The sequence below is a fragment of the Furipterus horrens genome, unplaced genomic scaffold (assembly GCF_987537825.1).
Source record: "Furipterus horrens unplaced genomic scaffold, mFurHor1.1.pri manual_scaffold_19, whole genome shotgun sequence".
Taxonomy (NCBI): Eukaryota; Metazoa; Chordata; class Mammalia; order Chiroptera; family Furipteridae; genus Furipterus; species Furipterus horrens.
Genome location: NW_028327189.1, coordinates 977401 through 996425, shown reverse-complemented (window position 1 = coordinate 996425; position 19025 = coordinate 977401). Strand labels below are relative to the sequence as shown.

The 19025-nt window shown below is 43.4% G+C and overlaps 1 protein-coding gene across 1 annotated transcript; it reads left to right on the top strand.

The window, feature by feature from the left end:
- The first annotated feature begins 17428 nt into the window (after nt 1-17428).
- LOC149990268 (testis-specific Y-encoded protein 1-like) lies at nt 17429-18313 on the top strand. The gene is made up of 3 exons (XM_090265502.1): nt 17429-17678; nt 17972-18070; nt 18282-18313. Exons 1-3 carry the CDS (start codon nt 17429-17431, stop codon nt 18311-18313), a joined length of 381 nt encoding a protein of 126 aa, XP_090121628.1.
- The last annotated feature ends 712 nt before the right edge of the window (nt 18314-19025 follow it).

The following is a 19025-nucleotide window of genomic DNA, read 5'->3' as shown; positions in this document are numbered from 1 at the left end:
AATCCAGTCCCCCCCTTCTACCTCCCCTTCTTCTTTCATTCTCTCTCCTACCCTTCTCTCCTCTACTTTCTCTCTCTCTTTCCTCTCTCCCTTCCTGTTTTGCTATTTTCTACTCTGTATTTTTATTATTGAAAAATTCTTTCTCAATCTGTTTCCTATCTTCTAACCTCCCCACTCCTCTCTTTCAATCTCTGGCTGTCTGTCTGCCTGGATGTCTGTTGTGTCTACTCTACCTCCCACACTAATCATATAGTATATACCGATTATATAATCCTAATACTATACACTTCCAGTTTCTCACTCCACTCTGTAATCATCCCCACCTTTTCAAACATACAGTGTAAGTGTTAATTGCTATCTTACATAACCTTGATCCCAATTGCTAATATTATTACTCTATCAACTTCCAGCTCAAAAATTACCCTTCCTTCATTTAAAACAACTCCTTTATGTGTCTCCTATGAAATAAGAGTCCCAGTATCTCCACAAGTATATTAACATGGGCTCATTTGCAGCCAATAGTGAGATTGTAGTTGGGGGAGATATTGGAGGGTGTGGGTTTCTTGCCTGGGTTGTGTGATTATGTTTTAACAGCACCTCCACAGAAGATCTCAAGACAAGTTGGGCATAGTGACTCTCAATCAACTAACCAGAGAAAAAGATCCACCAAAAAGTAGCTGAAATACTACTAGACAGATTAAAGAAATATCATCAAGGACAACACAGATGGAGAGATCCAGGGGGGCGGAGGAGTAAGTGGAAGCTACACTAACCTCCTCCCAGGACCAGCCAGTGCTGACTCAGCACCAGTACAGCAGACAGACCATTCCTCTCCAAGTGGCGTCAGCCTTAGGGGAAACAAAAGCCCAGCCTACAGGAAATAAGCTGCCATACACATGGTCCTTAAGCCTGACAGCTAATCACAGACTGAGTATATTAACAAATAAAGAAGAGAGACAAAGGCAGAGGATCACTGGAAGTCTCCATTAGGCTGCCTAGGGCCAGTCTGGTACATGATCTGACGATACCAGAGGCAGATCCAGGAAGAGCAGATCATTCTAAGAAGCACCAACAAACAATAGGAATCACAAAAATGAGGAGACAGAGAAACAGCCCCCCATCAAAAGGAAAGGTATAATCCCCAGAGACAGTGCTCAATGAAATAGAGGGGAGCAAAATATCAGATACGGAATTCAAAACATGGATTATGGAGAAGCTGAATGAGCTCAGCGGAAACTACAAAGAATTCCAGGGAAACTACAAGGAACTCCAGAAAAACTACAAGGAACTCACAGAGAATTACACAAGCATAAAAAAGGACATGGAAGCTATCAATAAGAGCCAGGAGGAAATGAAAAATACGATCTCTGAATTGAAGAACACAGTAGAAGGAATTAAAAGCAGGCTAAGAGGAAGCAGAAGATTGGATCAGCGAGCTGGAGGACAACATACACAAAAACTCCCAGACACTGCAACAAAATGAAAAAAGACTGAACAAGACTGAAGAGGTTCTAAGACACCTGCAGGACAACATGAAACATAATAATATCCGTACCATAGGAATTCCAGAAGGAGAATGAGAAGAGCAAGGGATAGAAAACCTCTTTGAAAAACTAATGACAGAAAACTTCCTTCACATGAGGAGAAAAGAGTCACGCAAATCCAGGAAGCACAGAAGGTCCCAATGAAGATGAACCCCAACAGGCCCACCTCAAGACACATCATAATTAAAATGGCAACATCCAAAGACAAAGAGAGAATCCTAAAAGCAGCAAGAGAGAAACAACTAATAACATACAAGGGAGCTCCAATAAGGCTATCCTCAGATTCCTCAGCAGAAACACTACAAGCCAGAAGGGAATGTCAAAAAATATTCCAAGAAATTAAAAACAAAAGCCTGCAACCTAGAATACTAAACCCAGCAAAGCTCTCATTCAAAATGGCGGGTGAAATAAGGAGCTTACAAGACAAAAGAATGCTAAAAGAATACATCTCCACCAAACCAGCAATGCAAGAGATGCGAAAGGGTCTGCTTTAAAAAGATAAAGAAACAGAGAGAGACATAGAGAAGAACACGAGTACAAAGGGGAAAAATGACACTAAATACTTATCGGTAATAACCTTCAATGTAAATGGATTAAACGCTCCAATTAAAAGACATAGGAGGACTTGAGGCCAAGATGGAGGCTTAGACGGACACGCTCGGTCTCCTTCTACAACTAGAGAGGAATACAACTACTTCAAAACAAAAGATAACTAGAAATTCTGGAAAATAAAACTACATGGAAGCCCAACGTATGAAGTTATAAACCAGCAGCCCCCTGTGGCCAGGTAGGAAGAGAAAAAGTGGGTGGTGCTGTTTGCGGTCGCACCAGGGACAGCGGCAGGGAGAACAATCCCAGCAGCAGGGATAAAAATCCTGGCTGCAGTTGAACACCGGCAGCTTGCAACCCCAACTCTGGGGAAAGCAGCCACAATATCGTCTTGAACAGTGAGGCCCAGAGGGCGGGAGGATGGATCCCGGTCTCCTAGCGGAATAACTGTGTGAATCCATCTTGAACTCCCGCCCCCACACAAAGAGACACAGGGCTGTGAAATAGGTTGCGTATAGGCGCTGGCCGCTGGGTTGTGACGACAAAGCACCACAGCGCAGCGAGAAAGGTTGCGGAATGGCGCCGGTCAGTGGGTTGTGACCAGAAAGCACCACAGCACAGCGAAAAAAGTTGCTGGACCACCGCCGGTCGTTGGATTGTGACAACAAAGGGCCACAGCGCAGCGAAAAAGGTTGCAGATTGCCGCCGGTCGCTGGGACGTGACGAGTACACAGGCACTGCTCCCTATAGCCGGCACAAGAAAACAAAACGCATCTGTAAAAATGAGGCAGACAACTATAGAAATCCCGGTGGCGCAGCTCACCAGGCAACAGATGAAAAATCTGACAGATGAACAAATAAGAAACCTGTCAGAGGCTCAGTTCAGGGCCATTGTTATCAGGTGGCTTACAGAATTAACAAAAGAACTGGAAAAAGATCAGAAAGAATAAAAAACACTCATAATGAGAGGAACAAAACAACATACGAGACAGATGGTGAGGAAATAAAATCCAGAGTTCAAATCAACAAACCAGAACACAGAGAAGGAACAAACAGTCAACCAGTGCAGAGAGAGGAAACGGGAAGCAAGGAAAATGATGAGAGGATCAGAAACCTCTGGGACAGCTATAAAAGTCCCAACATAAGAATCATTGGTTCGCCAGTGGGCGAAGAAGATGAACTAGAAATTGAAAAATTAAGTGAAAATATAATAAAGCAGAACTTCCCAAACTTGGGGAAGGAAATAGACTTACAGGTCCAGGAAGCACAGAGAGTTCCAAAACAACAGGACGCAGGGAGAAACACTCCAAGACACATTATCATCAAAATGTCAAAAGTTAAAGATAGAGAATCTTAAAAGCTGCAAGAGAGAAGAAAAGAATCATGTACAAAGGGGTCCCAATTAGACTATCAGCTGACTTCTCAAAGGGAGACTCTGCAGGCAAGAAGGGACTGGCAAGAAATATTTAAAGTAATGAAAACCCAAAACCTATAACCACGAATACTCTATCCAGTGAAAATGTCATTCAGAATAGAAGTGCAGAGAAAGTGTTTCCAGGACAAAACGAAACTGAAAGAGTTCATTAGATCCAAACCACTTTTATATGAGATGTTAAAGGGATTGGTTTAGAAAAAGGAGGATCAAAACTAGGAACACTAAAATGAAAACTGCATCACAAGAAACAACAACAGAAGCTAGAGAATTGAAAAAAAGGCAAACTAAACAGGTAATGAGAGTGGAAAAAGAACTATAGGTATGGGGAACATATTGGGGGGAGGTCAGCAGGGAGGGGGAAGGGGGAGAGGGAGGGAGATGATATAGGAATTAAGGATCATGGTAGGAAGTAATGGAATAGACAGAGAGGTTGAGAAGAACTATATGCACAACTAATGGACATGGTCAAAAGGGTGGGGACAACTGGAGGGAGGGGGGCCACTGGGTGGAGTGGAGAAGAGGGAAGGGAAATTGGGACAAATGTAATATTATAATAAATAAAACACATTAAAAAAAAGACATAGGGTAGCTGAATGGATTAGAAAGAATGACCCACATATATGCTGTCTACAAGAGACCCACCTTAGAACAAAAGATCTACACAGACTGAAAGTAAAGGGATGGAAAAATGTATTCCAAGCAAATGGACATGAAAAAAAAGCCGGGGTAGCAACACTTATATCAGACAAAACAGATTTCACAGCAAAGTCCATAAAAAGAGACAAAGATGGGCATTTCATAATACCTAAGGGAAAAATCCATCAAGAAGATATAACCCTTATAAATATATATGCACCCAACTTAGGAGCACCCAAATATATAAGGAAAATTTTGAAAGACTCCAAGAAAGATATAGGCAGCAACACATTCATCGTAGGGGACTTTAACACCCCATTGTCAACAATGGACAGATCTTCAAAGCAAAGAAACACCAAAGATATTGAGGCACTGAACAACACTTTAGATCAAAAGGACTTAGTCGATATATATAGAAGTTTACACCCCAAAGAAGCAAAATATACATATTTCTCAAGTGCACATGGAACATTTTCAAAGATAGACCACATGGTAGGACACAAAACAAGCCTCAATAAATCCAAGAAAATTGAAATTATATCAAGCATCTTCTCAGATCACAATGGCTTAAAATTGGAAATCAACCTCAAGGAAAAAACTCAAAAACATTCAAACTCATGGAGAATGAATAACATGCTATTAAATAATGAATGGGCTAGCAATGACATCAAGGAAGAAATCAAAAAGTTCCTGGAAACCAATGATAATGAACACACAACAACCCAAAACCTATGGAATACAGCGAAAGCAGTCTTAAGAGGAAAGTTCATAGCAATACAAGCCTACCTAAAAAAGCTAGAAGAATCTCTAATAAAAAATTTAACTCTACAGCTACAAGAACTAGAGGAAGAACAACAAGCAAAACTCAGATCAATTAGAAGGAAGGAAATCATTAAGATCAGAGCAGAATTAAATGATATAGAGTCTAAAGTAACAATTCAAAAGATCAACAAAAGTAGGAGCTGGTTCTTTGAAAAGATAAACAAAATTGACAAGCCTTTAGCCAGGCTCATCAAGAAAAAAAGAGAGAGCACCCAAATAAATAAAATCAGAAATGAAAGAGGAGAAATCACAACTGATACCACAGAAATACAAAGAATTATAAGAAATTATTACGAACAACTGTATGGCAAGAAATTTGACAACCTAGAGGAAATGGACAGATTCCTGGAAAACTATAGTCTGTCCAAACTGAATCAAGAAGAAGCAGAAAGTCTGAATAGACCAATAACAGCTAGCGAAATTGAAACAGTAATCAAAAAACTCCCAGCACACAAAAGCCCAGGACCAGATGGCTTCACAAGTGAATTCTACAAAACATTTAGGAAAGAACTAACTCCTATCCTCCTCAGACTATTCCAAAAGATACAAGAAGAGGGAAGACTCCCAAACTCGTTCTATGAAGCCAGTATAACCCTAATGCCAAAACCAGGTCAAGACACAACAAAGAAAGAAAACTATAGACCAATATCGCCGATGAACATAGATGCTAAAATCCTCAACAAAATATTGGCAAACCGGATCCAGCAACACATTAGAAAGATCATACACCACGATCAAGTAGGATTCATCCCAGGGATGCAAGGATGGTTTAATATTCGCAAATCAATAAACGTGATACACCACATAAACAAAATGAAAGACAAAAACCACATGATCATATCAATAGCTGCGGAAAAAGCATTTGATAAAGTACAACACCCATTTATGATAAAAACTCTCAGCAAAATGGGAATAGAGGGAGCATACCTCAAGATAATAAAGGCCATATATGAGAAAACTGAAGCCAACATCATACTCAATGGGCAAAAACTGAGAGCATTCCCCCTGAGATCAGGAACAAGACAAGGATGTCCGCTCTCTCCACTCCTATTCAACATCGTCTTGGAAGTTCTAGCCACAGCAATCAGACAAGAAAGAGAAATAAAAGCCATCCAAATTGGAAAAGAGGAAGTAAAACTTTCATTATTTGCAGATGACATGATAGTGTACATAGAAAATCCTTTAGACTCCACAAAAAAACTACTCAATCTAATAAGTGAATTCGCCAAAAGAGCAGGATACAAAGTCAATATTAAGAAATCGAAGGCATTTTTATACACCAACAATAAAAACTCAGAGATAGAAACTGAAAGAAAAATCCCATTTACCATAGCAACAAGAAAAATAAAATACCTAGGAATAAACTTAACCAAAGAGGTAAAAGACCTGTACACAGAAAACTACATAACACTGAAGAAAGAAATTAAAGAAGATACAAATAAATGGAAGCGTATACCATGCTCATGGATGGGAAGAATCAACATCATTAAAATGTCCATACTACCCAAAGCAATTTATAGATTCAATGCAATCCCTATTAAAATACCAGCAACATATCTCACAGACCTAGAACAAATACTTCAAAAATTTATATGGAACCAAAAAAGAGCCCGAATAGCCACAGCAATTTTCAGGAAGAACACAGTAGGAGGAATCACAATACCCGATATCAAACTATACTACAAGGCCACGGTAATCAAAACAGTCTGGTACTGGCATAAAAACAGACATATAGATCAATGGAACAGAATAGAGAGCCCAGAAATAAACCCAGTTTCATATGGTCAACTAATATTTGACAAAGGGGGAAAGAACATCAAATGGAGTGAAAAGAGCCTCTTCAACAAATGGTGTTGGGAGAACTGGACAGGGACATGCAAAAAAATGAAACTAGACCACCAGCTCACACCATACACCAGAATAAACTCAAAATGGATCACAGACTTAAATGTAAGCCGTGACACCATAAAAGTCCTAGAGGGAAATATAGGCAGGAAAATTTCAGATATCCCACATAGCAACATTTTCACTGATATATCTCCTAAGGCAAGGGAAATAAAGGAAAGAATAAACAAATGGGACTACATCAAACTAAAAAGTTTCTGCTCAGCTAAAGAAAACATCAGCAAGATGCAAAGGAAACCAACCATATGGGAAAATATATTCGCCAATGACATCTCAGACAAGGGATTGATCTCCCAAATATATAAAGAACTCATACGACTCAACACCCAGAAGAAAGACAACCCAATTAAAAAATGGGCAAAGGACCTGAACAAACACTTCTCCAAAGAAGACATACAGAGGGCCCATAGACATATGAAAGTATGTTCAACATCACTAGCCATCAGAGAGATGCAAATTAAAACCACAATGAGATACCACCTCACACCAGTCAAAATGGCAATCATCAACAAATCAACAAACAACTTGTGCTGGAGAGGATGCGGAGAAACGGAAACCCTGGTGCATTGCTGGTGGGAATGCAGATTGGTGCAGCCACTGTGGAAAAGAGTTTCGAATTTCCTTAAAAAACTAAAAATGGAACTGCCTTTTGAACCAGCAATTCCATTGCTAGGATTATATCCAAAAAATTTTGAAACACCAATTCAAAAGAACCTATGCACTCCAATGTTCATAGCAGCACTATTTACAATAGCCAAGTGCTGGAAACAACCTAAGTGCCCATCTGTAGATGAGTGGATCAAAAAACTGTGGTACATTTACACAATGGAATTCTATGTAGCAGAAAGAAAGAAGGAACTTCTACCATTTGCAACAACATGGATGGAACTAGAGACAATTATGCTTAGTGAAATAAGCCAGGCAACAAAAGAAAAATACCTTATGCTGTCACCTATTACAGGAAACTAATGAACAACACAAACAAATGAGCAAAATTGAACCAGAGGTATGTAAACAAGAAGTAGACTAACAGTAACAAGGGGGGCGGGGGGGAGGAAAAGAAAGGTGTAAGGGGATGGGTCAAGTTAAAATATATATATATATATGAATGACCCACAGACAGGTGCAACTGAGTGGGGACTAAATGTGGGGGAGGGGAGGGACAGGGTGCAGGGAAACAAGAGGGCTAAAAAGTGAGACAACTGTAATGGAAAAACAAACAAAAATTTTTTAGTGGGGGAAAAATGAAAATATGAAGAATGGAAATGCCAGTTCAGTGAATATTAGGACAAAGATTTTCCTTCACGTTGTATATTTTTCTCCCTATTTGATCCCTCCAGAGTTTGGCATTCTAAACAAGTAATGACATAAGTTCCTTTGCATAGAACTAATAAGACCAGTTGTCAACAGAGGTTCTTTTTTTTTTTTTTTTTTTTTTTTGACCAAGTCTTTGACTGGAATGTCAAGCCTAAAGGAAACATACTTGGGCTCAGATTGTTACCAGAAAGCCCTGAGGAACTGGGAATGACTTTCAAAGGTAATAAAAGCCCGTGAGATAAAAGGCCTGGTACCATGTTTGGTTGTGCGGTCCACAGCAATCTTTACAGGGAAGGAACGAAGGTTGTTTTCCTGAAAGATGGCTAGAAGGGAACTTAAGGCACAAGGAAAGACCAGAAAGACTTGGAAAAAACAGGTGTGTACAGGCAAGGATGAATGCCAGATATGTGGCTCAGCTTCTGTGCCCTGAAGAACAGACTGAAGGTCACCCCAAATATTCCTTGGGTAAGTTTCAGCAAAGCAGAACTAAAGGTCATAAATGATCATTTGCTGCTCTTGTTATGTTTATGCAAACGAACAGGATCAATTAAAAATGGACTTAATGTAGTCCCTTTAAAGACAAGGAGGGTAACCTTAGGGAGAAAAATTATTATCCAAGGAAAATCACAATGATCAGTAGTAGAGTATAAAACAGGGCAACTAACCATCTTAAAAGTTTCTTCTCCAGATTTAGAGACTTGTTTGCGGGTTATGTTACATAAATTAACACGTGTTTTTTGTTTTCAAAGGACATAAGCCTATGACTGCATTACCTGAGTGATTATCTGTATGCATAAGCCTCACTTAATCCTCTCTGCAGCGCTGCCTCCTGAGACTCAACGGTTTGGCTGAACTAAATGGCTGGGTTGGGGAAGAATGGGGTGGTCTGTGGGCTTCACTTTAAAACGGGTTTCTCTTTTCTATCCTAATGGCTTGGACAGAAAAGGCCCAGAGGTCTGAGAGGGGGAAAAACCTAAACTATTTACCTCAGCCCAAACTAAGTATAATGGGCAAAAGGGTTTTGGACAGGCGAGATGTGCCTAGCACACCTTCTTACAAAGAAGCCTTTTTTTTTTTTTTCCCTAATATGGAACATTGAAAAATTAATCCCTGCCTTTTGTCATCTAGTAGTTATGGATTGAATGATGTCTTTTAACACTTTTCGCCAAATCTGTTGCCCTCAGAACACAACAAGGACTCCAGCCTGTTAAACCAAGCACGCTGTTGACCAGAGGCAGCCAACTGACCTGGAGTCTGCACGATCCTTCCCCATGTGGGAAGGCCACCCTCCCCTCCACACCCCCACTCTTATTAGGGTTTTCTGGACCCAAGGGTAGGTAGGACGACGACCATGTCCAGCTTGAAGCAGCTAGAGGAGCTTGAGACTTCGCCCATTGTCCTTTACAAGATTACAAAGGGTCCTAATATTTGAGGGGGGGGGATAGTTAATTTTTATGAACCAGGGGTATGGACTTGGGAGGGATTGCTGGGGGAGGGGGGTGCTGGGTGGAGGGGAACAAGGGGGAGAAAATTGGAGCTGTTGTAACAATATAATCAATAAAAAACATTAAAAAAAACAAACCTGCCCCTCAGGTACCTAAATCTCCTCTAGCCCCAGATCTTGAACCCACAACAACCCAGCTAGAATCGATCCAGAAAGAGGCACAAACAATATTGCCCATGTACTCCTGAACCCCTCTGGAAACCTGACGGTAAACATTACCTGAGCCCAACCCTCCCCTGAATGTGTCTTGCATGGGCCCTACTCTTTACTCATCTCTTCTCACAAGACCTTTTATTATACAAAAAGATGCCCCAGACTATTTCTTAGTTTCTAGAGCACGTCTCGGATGCCTGGATGCAGGGCACTCTCACCGACTAACCCCCCCCCCCCGATGAAGTTTACTTTTATATTTTCATCCTAGCTTTTTCCCTTACTGACTTACTCAAATCATCCTAAGCATGCTGACTCCCCTCACAATTATGGTTATTCCCCACCTAACCCTTGCCACCTCATATCAACATCCTCTAGCCCCCACAATACAGTGAATGGTGCACCTAACCAACAAACCCAACTGCTAGATCTGCCCCCACTCCTACCATCACCCAGACATTGAGGTCAATGACTTCCCACCCAATTTCACCATCTTATATAGCCTTACTGCCCACTTTCCCCATCCCCCTAGTGACTCCCTCACTCTCACAAGGGTCTGGAAAATCTCTCTGGAGTGGCCCAGCAAGTGGCGACTGTCATCCATATTATTGGTTCTCCCACTCTCTGCATCCGCAGATACATAGCAAAGATACCCACATCCAAGCTTCCTTCTTGGGCACATTCAACTACTCCCTTTTATGTAACCACACCCTAGACCTAGTCTCCATACATCATGGAGGCCTAAGAGGCAAGCCTCCTATCAATGCTTACAGTACCTTCCAAATTCGGAGTCACACCAATGCTTCAGACTTTCCTAGCACCCATCGCTGCATCATAAATGTTCAAAACAACGAGTAAAACCAAACACTTCTTTAAAAATTATCAATAATGTTTGATGCCAATCAATAAAAACTGAAACTCAATACATTTGTATCACCATCACCAATGCAAAATATAACACTACTATTTCCCTACGAGGAATAGGATATCACTTTCTATGTGGTACTCCACAATTCCTCCTTATTGGACTGGTACCTGAGTGATAGTCACTCTAATACTAGATGTCTTCATACTAAACCTCTAGCAAATGGCCACTTCCAAGGCAATCCCAACCTTGGATTCTTCCTTGGGACCTCCCTCTTGTCCCACCCCTGACACAAATGACACCTACAATGGTCTGAGTTTGGCAAACATGTGTACAGCAATCCTACCTCTGAACAGCTGGGAATAGGGCACTCCATATATAGAGGCTTCTTCTGGTTCACAGGAATACCCCAATTAGATAAATAAATCCTATATTTGAAACCAACATCATAAACAGAAACTAGGAAATAATCCCACTTACTATAGCAACAGAAAAAATAAAGTACCTAGGAATAAGCTTCATCAAGGAGATAATAAGACATGTACTTGAAAGGTACAAATAAATAAAAGCATATACCATGTTCATGGGTTGGAAGAATTAACAGCACTAAAATGTTCGTACTTCACAAAGCAATCTATAGATTCAATGTAATTCCTATTAAAATACCTATGACATATTCCACAGAACATATTCCACAGTCAGGGCACATCAGAGAAGGAAAACTCTGATTCCAAAAACCTCCGCTGCCTTGTGGCATACCTCTTCGGGGGAAAGGCTAAGGGAGTAAACCCCGACAGAAAATCCGGAGCCGGAGTCCCTAAGGCGGTTTGACGTTGTAGTCAACACCGGCAACTCCTGCGGCGCACCTGAAGCCAAGCTGTATTGACTCCGTCTTTCCCTTGGACCCTTCAGCTGCGAAGAGAGGGGGGGTCTGCTGCATGGGCAACAGCAGACCCTCCATATCACCCTGCCCAGGCTCTGTAGCTTCAGCTTCACTGGAGAGGACACTCCAGCGCCATCGCAAGATGTCGATTCAACACGGGAGGAGACAGATACCGTGTCACTCCCGAGTCGGACTGCACAGCCATTCTCGGCAGTTCAGATAGACTCTTAAGAAGCTACACCATCGTCTCTCGAGACGGACGGCTGCCGACGATTCCACAGAACTAGAAAAATATTGCCAAATTTTATATAGAACAAAAAAAAAAAAGACTCTAAATAACTTCAGCAACCTTGAGAAAGAAAAACAAAGTAGGACGGATCACAATACCTGAGTGAGACTATGGGTCCCTCAGAATGGATGAAGAAACTACTCAGACAATCTCCATCTGAGGAAGGAAGAGAGGGGTTTTTTTCTGAGGAAAATTGCCCCATTTCTTTATTAGCCAGGGTTTTTATCTACTTTCTACATGGGAAATGCATAAGAAAAACATGCAGCCCTTCACCAAATGTTTGGGAGTAATAACAATGGGAAATGCAGATCAATACAGGGTTGAAGGGCCCAGGTATTTTACACAAGTTCAAAAACACTTCATCTTACTTACTCGTTCTGTTTCTCACATTCTACTGACTAGAATATGGGGTTACTCAGAGAAAAACACAGCAGGTTACCTTTACCTTAAAAGCCACTTTGCATTTCTCTTCTACTTTTAAAATCCCCTGGAGGGTGGGATACAGAGCAAGCATGAGAGACAAAAACAATCCGCTTAAAACAGGCCAGGCTCCACACAGAAGTCGTCAAAGTCTTTTGAACCATGCCTGCTTGTCTCCCACAAATACCTGATATCAAAATATACCACAAGGCCATTGCAATAAAAACACTGGTACTTGAGTAAGAACAAACACATAGATCAATGAAATGGAAGAGAGAGCCAACATATAAATCCATGTCTCTATGGTCAATTAATATTTGAAAAATGAGGATGTGCATGCAATGGAGTAAAAATAGACTCTTCAATAAATGTTATTGAAAGAACTGGGCTGGTAGATGGAAAAAGTAAAAAATAAACTAGACCATCAATTTCCAAGGTACACCAGAATAAACTCGAAATGGATGAAAAACTTGAATATAAATATGACACCATAAAAGTCCTGGAGGAAAACATAGGCAGCAAAATTTTAGATATACAATGTAGCAAAATTTTTCCAATATATTTCCTAAGGCAAGGAAAATGAAAGGAAAAAATAAACACTTTGGGACTACACCCAATAAAAAAATGTCTGCATGTCTGAAGAACCCAACATCAAATTGAAAATGGAACTGACTGTATAAGAGAACATATTTGCCAATGACACATTAGACAAATATTTGATCTCCAAAATATATAAAGAAATGTGACTCAACACCAGGTAGATAAATAATCCCATTTAAAAATGGGCAAATGACTTGAATAGAAATTTCTCCATAGAGGATATATCGGTGGTTCATAGAGATGTTAAGGAAAAAAAAGCCCTGCCTTGTGTGGTTCATTGGATTGAGCACCATATTAGGAAATAAAGTGTTGCAGGTTTGATTCCCAGTCAGGGCACAAGCTGGGATTGTGGACCAGGAGTCCAGTTGTGGGCCCACAAGAGGCAACCACACATTGGTATCTCTCTCCCACTCTTTCTCTCTCCTGCTCTCCTCTCTAAAAATAAATTTTTAAATTTTATTTTTAAAAGAAAGAAATATAAAAAGATGCTTTAAATCACTAGCTTTCAGAGAGATGCAAATAAAAACCACAATGAGATACCACTTTCCACCAGTCAGAATGGCCATCATCAACAAATCAACAAACAAGTGCTGGTGAAAATGTGGAGAAACGAAAACCCTACTTCACTGTTGGTGGGATTGCAGACTGGTGCAGCCACTATGGAAAACAGTATGAAATTATACCAAAAAATGAAAATGACTTTTGAACCAGCAATTCCACTGCTAGGATTATATGCAAAAAATCCTGAAACCCTAATGCAAAAGAACTTATGCACCCCTATGTTCATAGCAGCACTGCTTACAACAGCTAAATGCTGGAAACAGCCTAAGTGCCCATTTGTAGATGAGTGGGTCACAAAACTGTGGTACATTTACACAATGGAATACTATGCTGCAGAGAGAAAGAAGGCACTCCTGCTATTTGCGACAACATGGATTGAACTAGACAGAATTAGGCTTAGTGAAATAAGTCAGACAAAGAAACTAAAGAACAACTTAAACAAATGAACTAAATAGGACAAGGAGCAGAATAGTAGTCAATAGAGTGGAGGGGGAGGGAGAGAAGGGGGATAAGTAAGAGAAGGATTTAGTCAAGGAGCATGTATAAATGACTCATCCACCTGGACAACGGGGAAGAATATAATTGTGGAATAAGGGGTGCGCTGAATGGGGGAAAACAATGGGGGAAAAAGGAGACAACTGTAACTGAAAAAAAAAATTAAATAAGATAAAATTAAATATAAATAAATAAAAAATATAATAAAAAATAATATAAAATGTCTCAGGCTTTTGTAAGAATTTTGTCATGTGAGTAAAATTAAAAGGTGAGCCTTAGCTTGTCCTCTTTGTGTTCCACTGGGCTGCAAGTAAGAGGATGACTGCAAGCTTTGGCCTCTGCAGTCTGAACAACATCTTGACCACTTTAGTAAACCTCATCTTGTAGTCATGATTCCATTCCCTCTATGCAGCAGCAAATGCCTGCACTGGTATCAGTTGCTGATTGTGACCTGTTCCATCTAATACTACCCCAGTCGCCAAACACCGGTGCTTCACTGTGTTACCCAAGGCAGAAGGAGCGTCCCTCATTCTTACTCTTCAGATGGTAGCAGGACTTAGTTTCCTACATCATCACAGCTTCATGGGAGACACTTGTTTCTGTAATTCGTTAGAAAAGCGATTTATAAAGGGTTGGGGACCGTGTCCTGATTGCGTTCATTCTCCTAAACGGGTACTAGGGCAGAGGAGGAGAGGTCTTTTATTTGATAAGCAACATTGTTAAAAGAGGGGCCTTCTCTACTTGCTAGAGGGCATCAAAACCAAAGACGGGCAGTGAACAGAGAGGTGAAAAGATGGAACGACATTGAGCAGGAGATATTAAGAACTCGAGGGTGGAGACTGAGGACAGACAGACACAATGCACCGTCTTATTGGTGCATTTCGCTCTTGAGCATTTCTTCACACAAAGGGAGATCCAGTCTCCTGCAGCCACAGGCCTTCCCATTGCCTCTAGCATGGAACACAGGTATTTCCTACCCAGACCATTGTCTGCTGTCCACGAGAGTGTGTCCCTGTGCCTCTTTCTAGGGCTCACTATGTCTCAGTGGGAATTTGATAGTGAAACATACACGGGGAGTAGGAATCTCTGATTGGCACCTGCAGTGCAAACAGCAGGCGGCAATTCTGAGGAAACCCCAGAAGCATGCTGGGCTTGTGCTTGGTCAGACCACCGGGTTGTGGAAGCAAGGATGCAGTTCTGGGACATGGGCGAGAGGCGGAGCCATGGAGGGCGCCACCACTGGTCCCTCCCGATTGGAGGAGTTGTGTGATGAGCAGACTGTGCATGGCCAGCAGAGCGTCTTGACCACAGCACCTTCTATGCCACATGCTGGTGTCTTATACCTGTTTTCACGCATTCAACTTCCTTAAGCCCAGTGTTGTCAGCCATAACCCTGAGCACTGCAAGCATACATTGCTCTTCCCCAGCTCTATTGTTTGTGTGCTTCCAACACCTGCTTCTAGGCAGCTGCTAGACTGAGGATGAGGTCTGGGACACGGGCTGAGAACTCTGGTGCCCCTTGAGATGCCATTGCTTCTAAAGGGACACTTCATGTGACAGAGACCCTCAGGGCTCCAAGATGCAGTAGCAGATGTGGAGTCTTAGCAGGATGGTGCTGTTCTGACCGTCAAGGATGCTTCTGTTTCATGTAGGAGGCAGTGCAGGAATGTGATGCTTCAGAGGTGAGGGTGGAAACAGTGTTGTGATGTTTGAGCTGATGATATCATGCTGGTTGTTGATTGGTGTCAGGAAATGAAATGTTGGTGTAAGTGGAAGTGGTGGCTATTCGGGAGGGTTTTTGTGGTTAGCTCAATGAAGTGGAAGACCAGGACTGGGAATTCGAGCAAGGAGTAGATAGAAAATATCAGTGGGATTAGGAGTAGAAATGGAGGGGCAGCTGGTAGAGGAGGAGGGTTCAGAGGATGGGCAGGGAGATATGGGATGGAACACTGGGAGGAGTCTGTGGAGGAGGATGTGAAGGCATGCAAGAGGAGGCAGTTGTGGAGGAGGATTGGGGAGAAAGTCATGCGAGAAACAGGGAGGTGAACTGGGTGGAAAGAGTGAAGGAGGAGCTAGCTGGTGGGCGTGGGGAAGGTAGTGCCAGAGCTGGGCGTGGGAAGGAAGACATTAGCGCTGGAGGTTCAGCTCCTGTGCGCAGTGGAGGACCTTAGTAAAAGTGTCAGCAGGCGAAAAGGTGGGAGTGGAAGAGCAGGAGTTTTGGACAGATCTGTAGGTCGAAATCAAGGAGAAGGTGGTGGTTAAAGAGCAACGGGTTTCAGAAGAGGCGCCACAGATCCTGCAGAAGACAGAGACAGAGGAGCATTGGTAGCTGAGGGGATGGAGAGAGGACTGGCAGCAGGGGAAGAGAGATTTCAGGAGCTGGAGGTGGGGAGGCAGGAGGAGGTCGTGGCTGAAGAGCAGTTAGTGGACAACGAGGTTCCTGAGGTCCAGCAGGGGCCTTACAGTGGTCAGCAATGGGAGGAGGAGCAGGGGCTCGAGGGGGGATTGGTGGCTGTGGAGCAGTATGTCCTGGAAGGGGAGGCCTTCGTGCAAGTGGTGCAGGTTGTGGCAGAGGATGAAGTGTTGGTGACAGGGGATGTCTTGTGGGAGCTGGAGTTGTGCTGGGAGGAGGAGATGGTAGCTGAAGTGGAATTGTTGTTGAGGGAAGAGCATGAGGCCCAGCAGGGAGCAGAAAGGGAGCAACTGTGGGTGGAGGAAGGACAAGAAGGGACAGTGGCATCAGGGGATAAGATTTTTCAGGAGCTAGAAGTAGGGAGGCAGGAAGAGGTAGAGGCTGGTGAGCAGTTAGTGGACAATGAGGTCCCCGAGGTCCAGCAGGGGCCTTCCTGCGGTGAGCAATGGGGGGAGGAGCAAGGTGCTGAGGGTGGACTGGTCGCTGTGGAGCAGTATGTCCTGGAAGGGGAGGTTCTCATGCAAGTGGTGCAGGTTGTGGCTGAGGATGAAGTGTTGGTGACAGGAGACGTCTTGTGGGAGCTGGAGTTGCAGTGGGAGGAGGAGGTGGTAGTTGGAGAGGAGTTGTTGTTGAAGGAGGAACACGAGGCCCAGAAGGGAGCATAGAGGAAGCAACTGTCGGTGGAGGAGGGGTGGGAGTAGGGAGTGGTGACAGGAGAGAATGTTTTTCAGGAGCTAGAGGTGGGGAGACAGGAGGAGGTAGAAGCTGAAGAGTTGTTGGTAGAAGCAAAAGAGGAGCCAGATGCCTGGTAGACTTCAAACAAGAAAAGGCAGCAGGACCAGGAGGAAAGCTTGCAGGGGAAATTGGATGCTGGGGAGCAGTTTGTGCTGGAGGGGGAGGACCTCACCCAGGTGAGGAAGGTGGTGGAGAAGCCTGTGGATGACTCACAGGATGAGGCAGAGGCTCAAGAAGAGGAGTCAGAGAAACAGGAGCAGGCAGGGCCAGTGCACGGAGAGCCTCTAGAGGCACTCCAGCTAGAGATGGAACCGGTCAATGAGCAAGCCAGCAGGGCTATGTCTCGGCACAAAGGCAGGACTTGGCAGAGGCGAAAGCCCAAACTGGACCTCAGAAGCACCGTTATCCAGCACATGCATGGATTCTGGGCCAAAGCTGTATCCTTAACACTGCAATGCAGGGACCACAATATGCTGGCCTGGTGCTGGTGCAAGGTTTCTGCGCAGACAGGTCGTAAAATATGTGAGGACAGGGAAGGGGCCTCCGGAAAGGTAGGTGAGGCAATGCCAGGCAGTTTTCCACTCATGCTACCTCTTCTAGCCACTTCATGTCCAGTGTTCAGCCTGCAGGTTCCTTGACCGACAGCAGTTTCTCAACCACCCGACATTGACAGCCATGATCAGTGACCAAGATGAAACATACTCAGCTTCATGAACAGTTTGAAGGTGAACCTGTGAGGGTGAGGCTATGGAGGCAGGGAGCTTGGGAAAGTGACCTATCCCAGGAAAGAGGAAAGGGTGAGTGCCCTGGTGTGAGAGTTCACCCTCTTCATCTACTTTTCCCTGCAGGTGGAGACATTGATAGATGCAATCTTATGGTGCTGTTCCAGAGCATCTCCTACTTCCGAAATGATGAGTTAGTGAAGGAGTATCACATTATCGACACAGGTAAGTGCAGCTTCATTGCCTGGACAGCAGAAGCCCATGGGTTGAACTTGAGTGATGATTGACCCCCCTTTTCACCTGACTTTCTTCCTGTGGGCTATAGGGAGACCTATCCCACTGCCTTTACGTAGTACCAGGAGAATGAATGGGAGGCCCACAGCCAGAGTCACCACACAAGCAGCCTTAACTTCTTTAACTGGTTCTCTAACCACAGGTTGGCAGAATCGGGCAGTATTGCCGAGATGAGGCTCCTTGGCAATGCTAGGAGGTCCTTGGTGTGTCCCCAGCTTGTGGCATTGGAATCAGAGCTCTGCCCCTCCTGACCGTTTCAGTTTCCCCTAGCAGTTCACCTGTAATAACCTGTGGCCCAATCCATTGAAGTACTATATGAGGAAGATGGCACCGGGACAGGAGATGGAGATGGAGAACAGGACAAGTGAGGAGCCCCTGGCTGAGTACTCAGCCATGAGGTGCGAAGTAGCTGGAACTTTCCTTCCTCTCATGGCGCTGTTGAGACTGGAGGAACACAGCCTGACGCCCACGTCCAAAGGGCATCAGGCAGAGATGGCAACTCTGGAGAACTGCGGCACAAATCAGGTTCTGGTTGGTGAAGGTGAATGTGGGCCAAGAAGTATGCATGTCCAGACTCACTCAGAATCAGTGCTGACTCCTTGACTCGTTTTAAGACCTCTCACCCTCTGGCCTGCCTTCAACTCCTTGTTTTTTGGCCTGTGTAATGTTCTTCCTACCTCTCCTTCCACAACAGACTAGGAATCGCCAAAAGCCTCTACCCCACTATGCCTCTTTTGATCGTCACAACCATCTTTGACTTTCTTTGGGGTCCACTGAGCTCCCCAGGAGAACACTGATCATTATGAAGAGGTTCTGGAGGAAAGTGCTGAAGGCATGGGTGGAGAAATTTTGACAGCTCCCACTGACCATGTGATATTCTGTTCTC

What these genes read in the sequence shown, in the direction of transcription:
- LOC149990268 (XM_090265502.1), top strand. Translation starts at nt 17,429, where the DNA reads ATGGAACCGGTCAATGAGCAAGCCAGCAGGGCTATGTCTCGGCACAAA. An exon ending in AGGGGCCTCCGGAAAGGTAG is followed by an intron (nt 17,679 to 17,971) that starts GTGAGGCAATGC and finishes TTTTCCCTGCAG; the next exon opens with GTGGAGACATTGATAGATGC. An exon ending in GTATCACATTATCGACACAG is followed by an intron (nt 18,071 to 18,281) that starts GTAAGTGCAGCT and finishes CTCTAACCACAG; the next exon opens with GTTGGCAGAATCGGGCAGTA.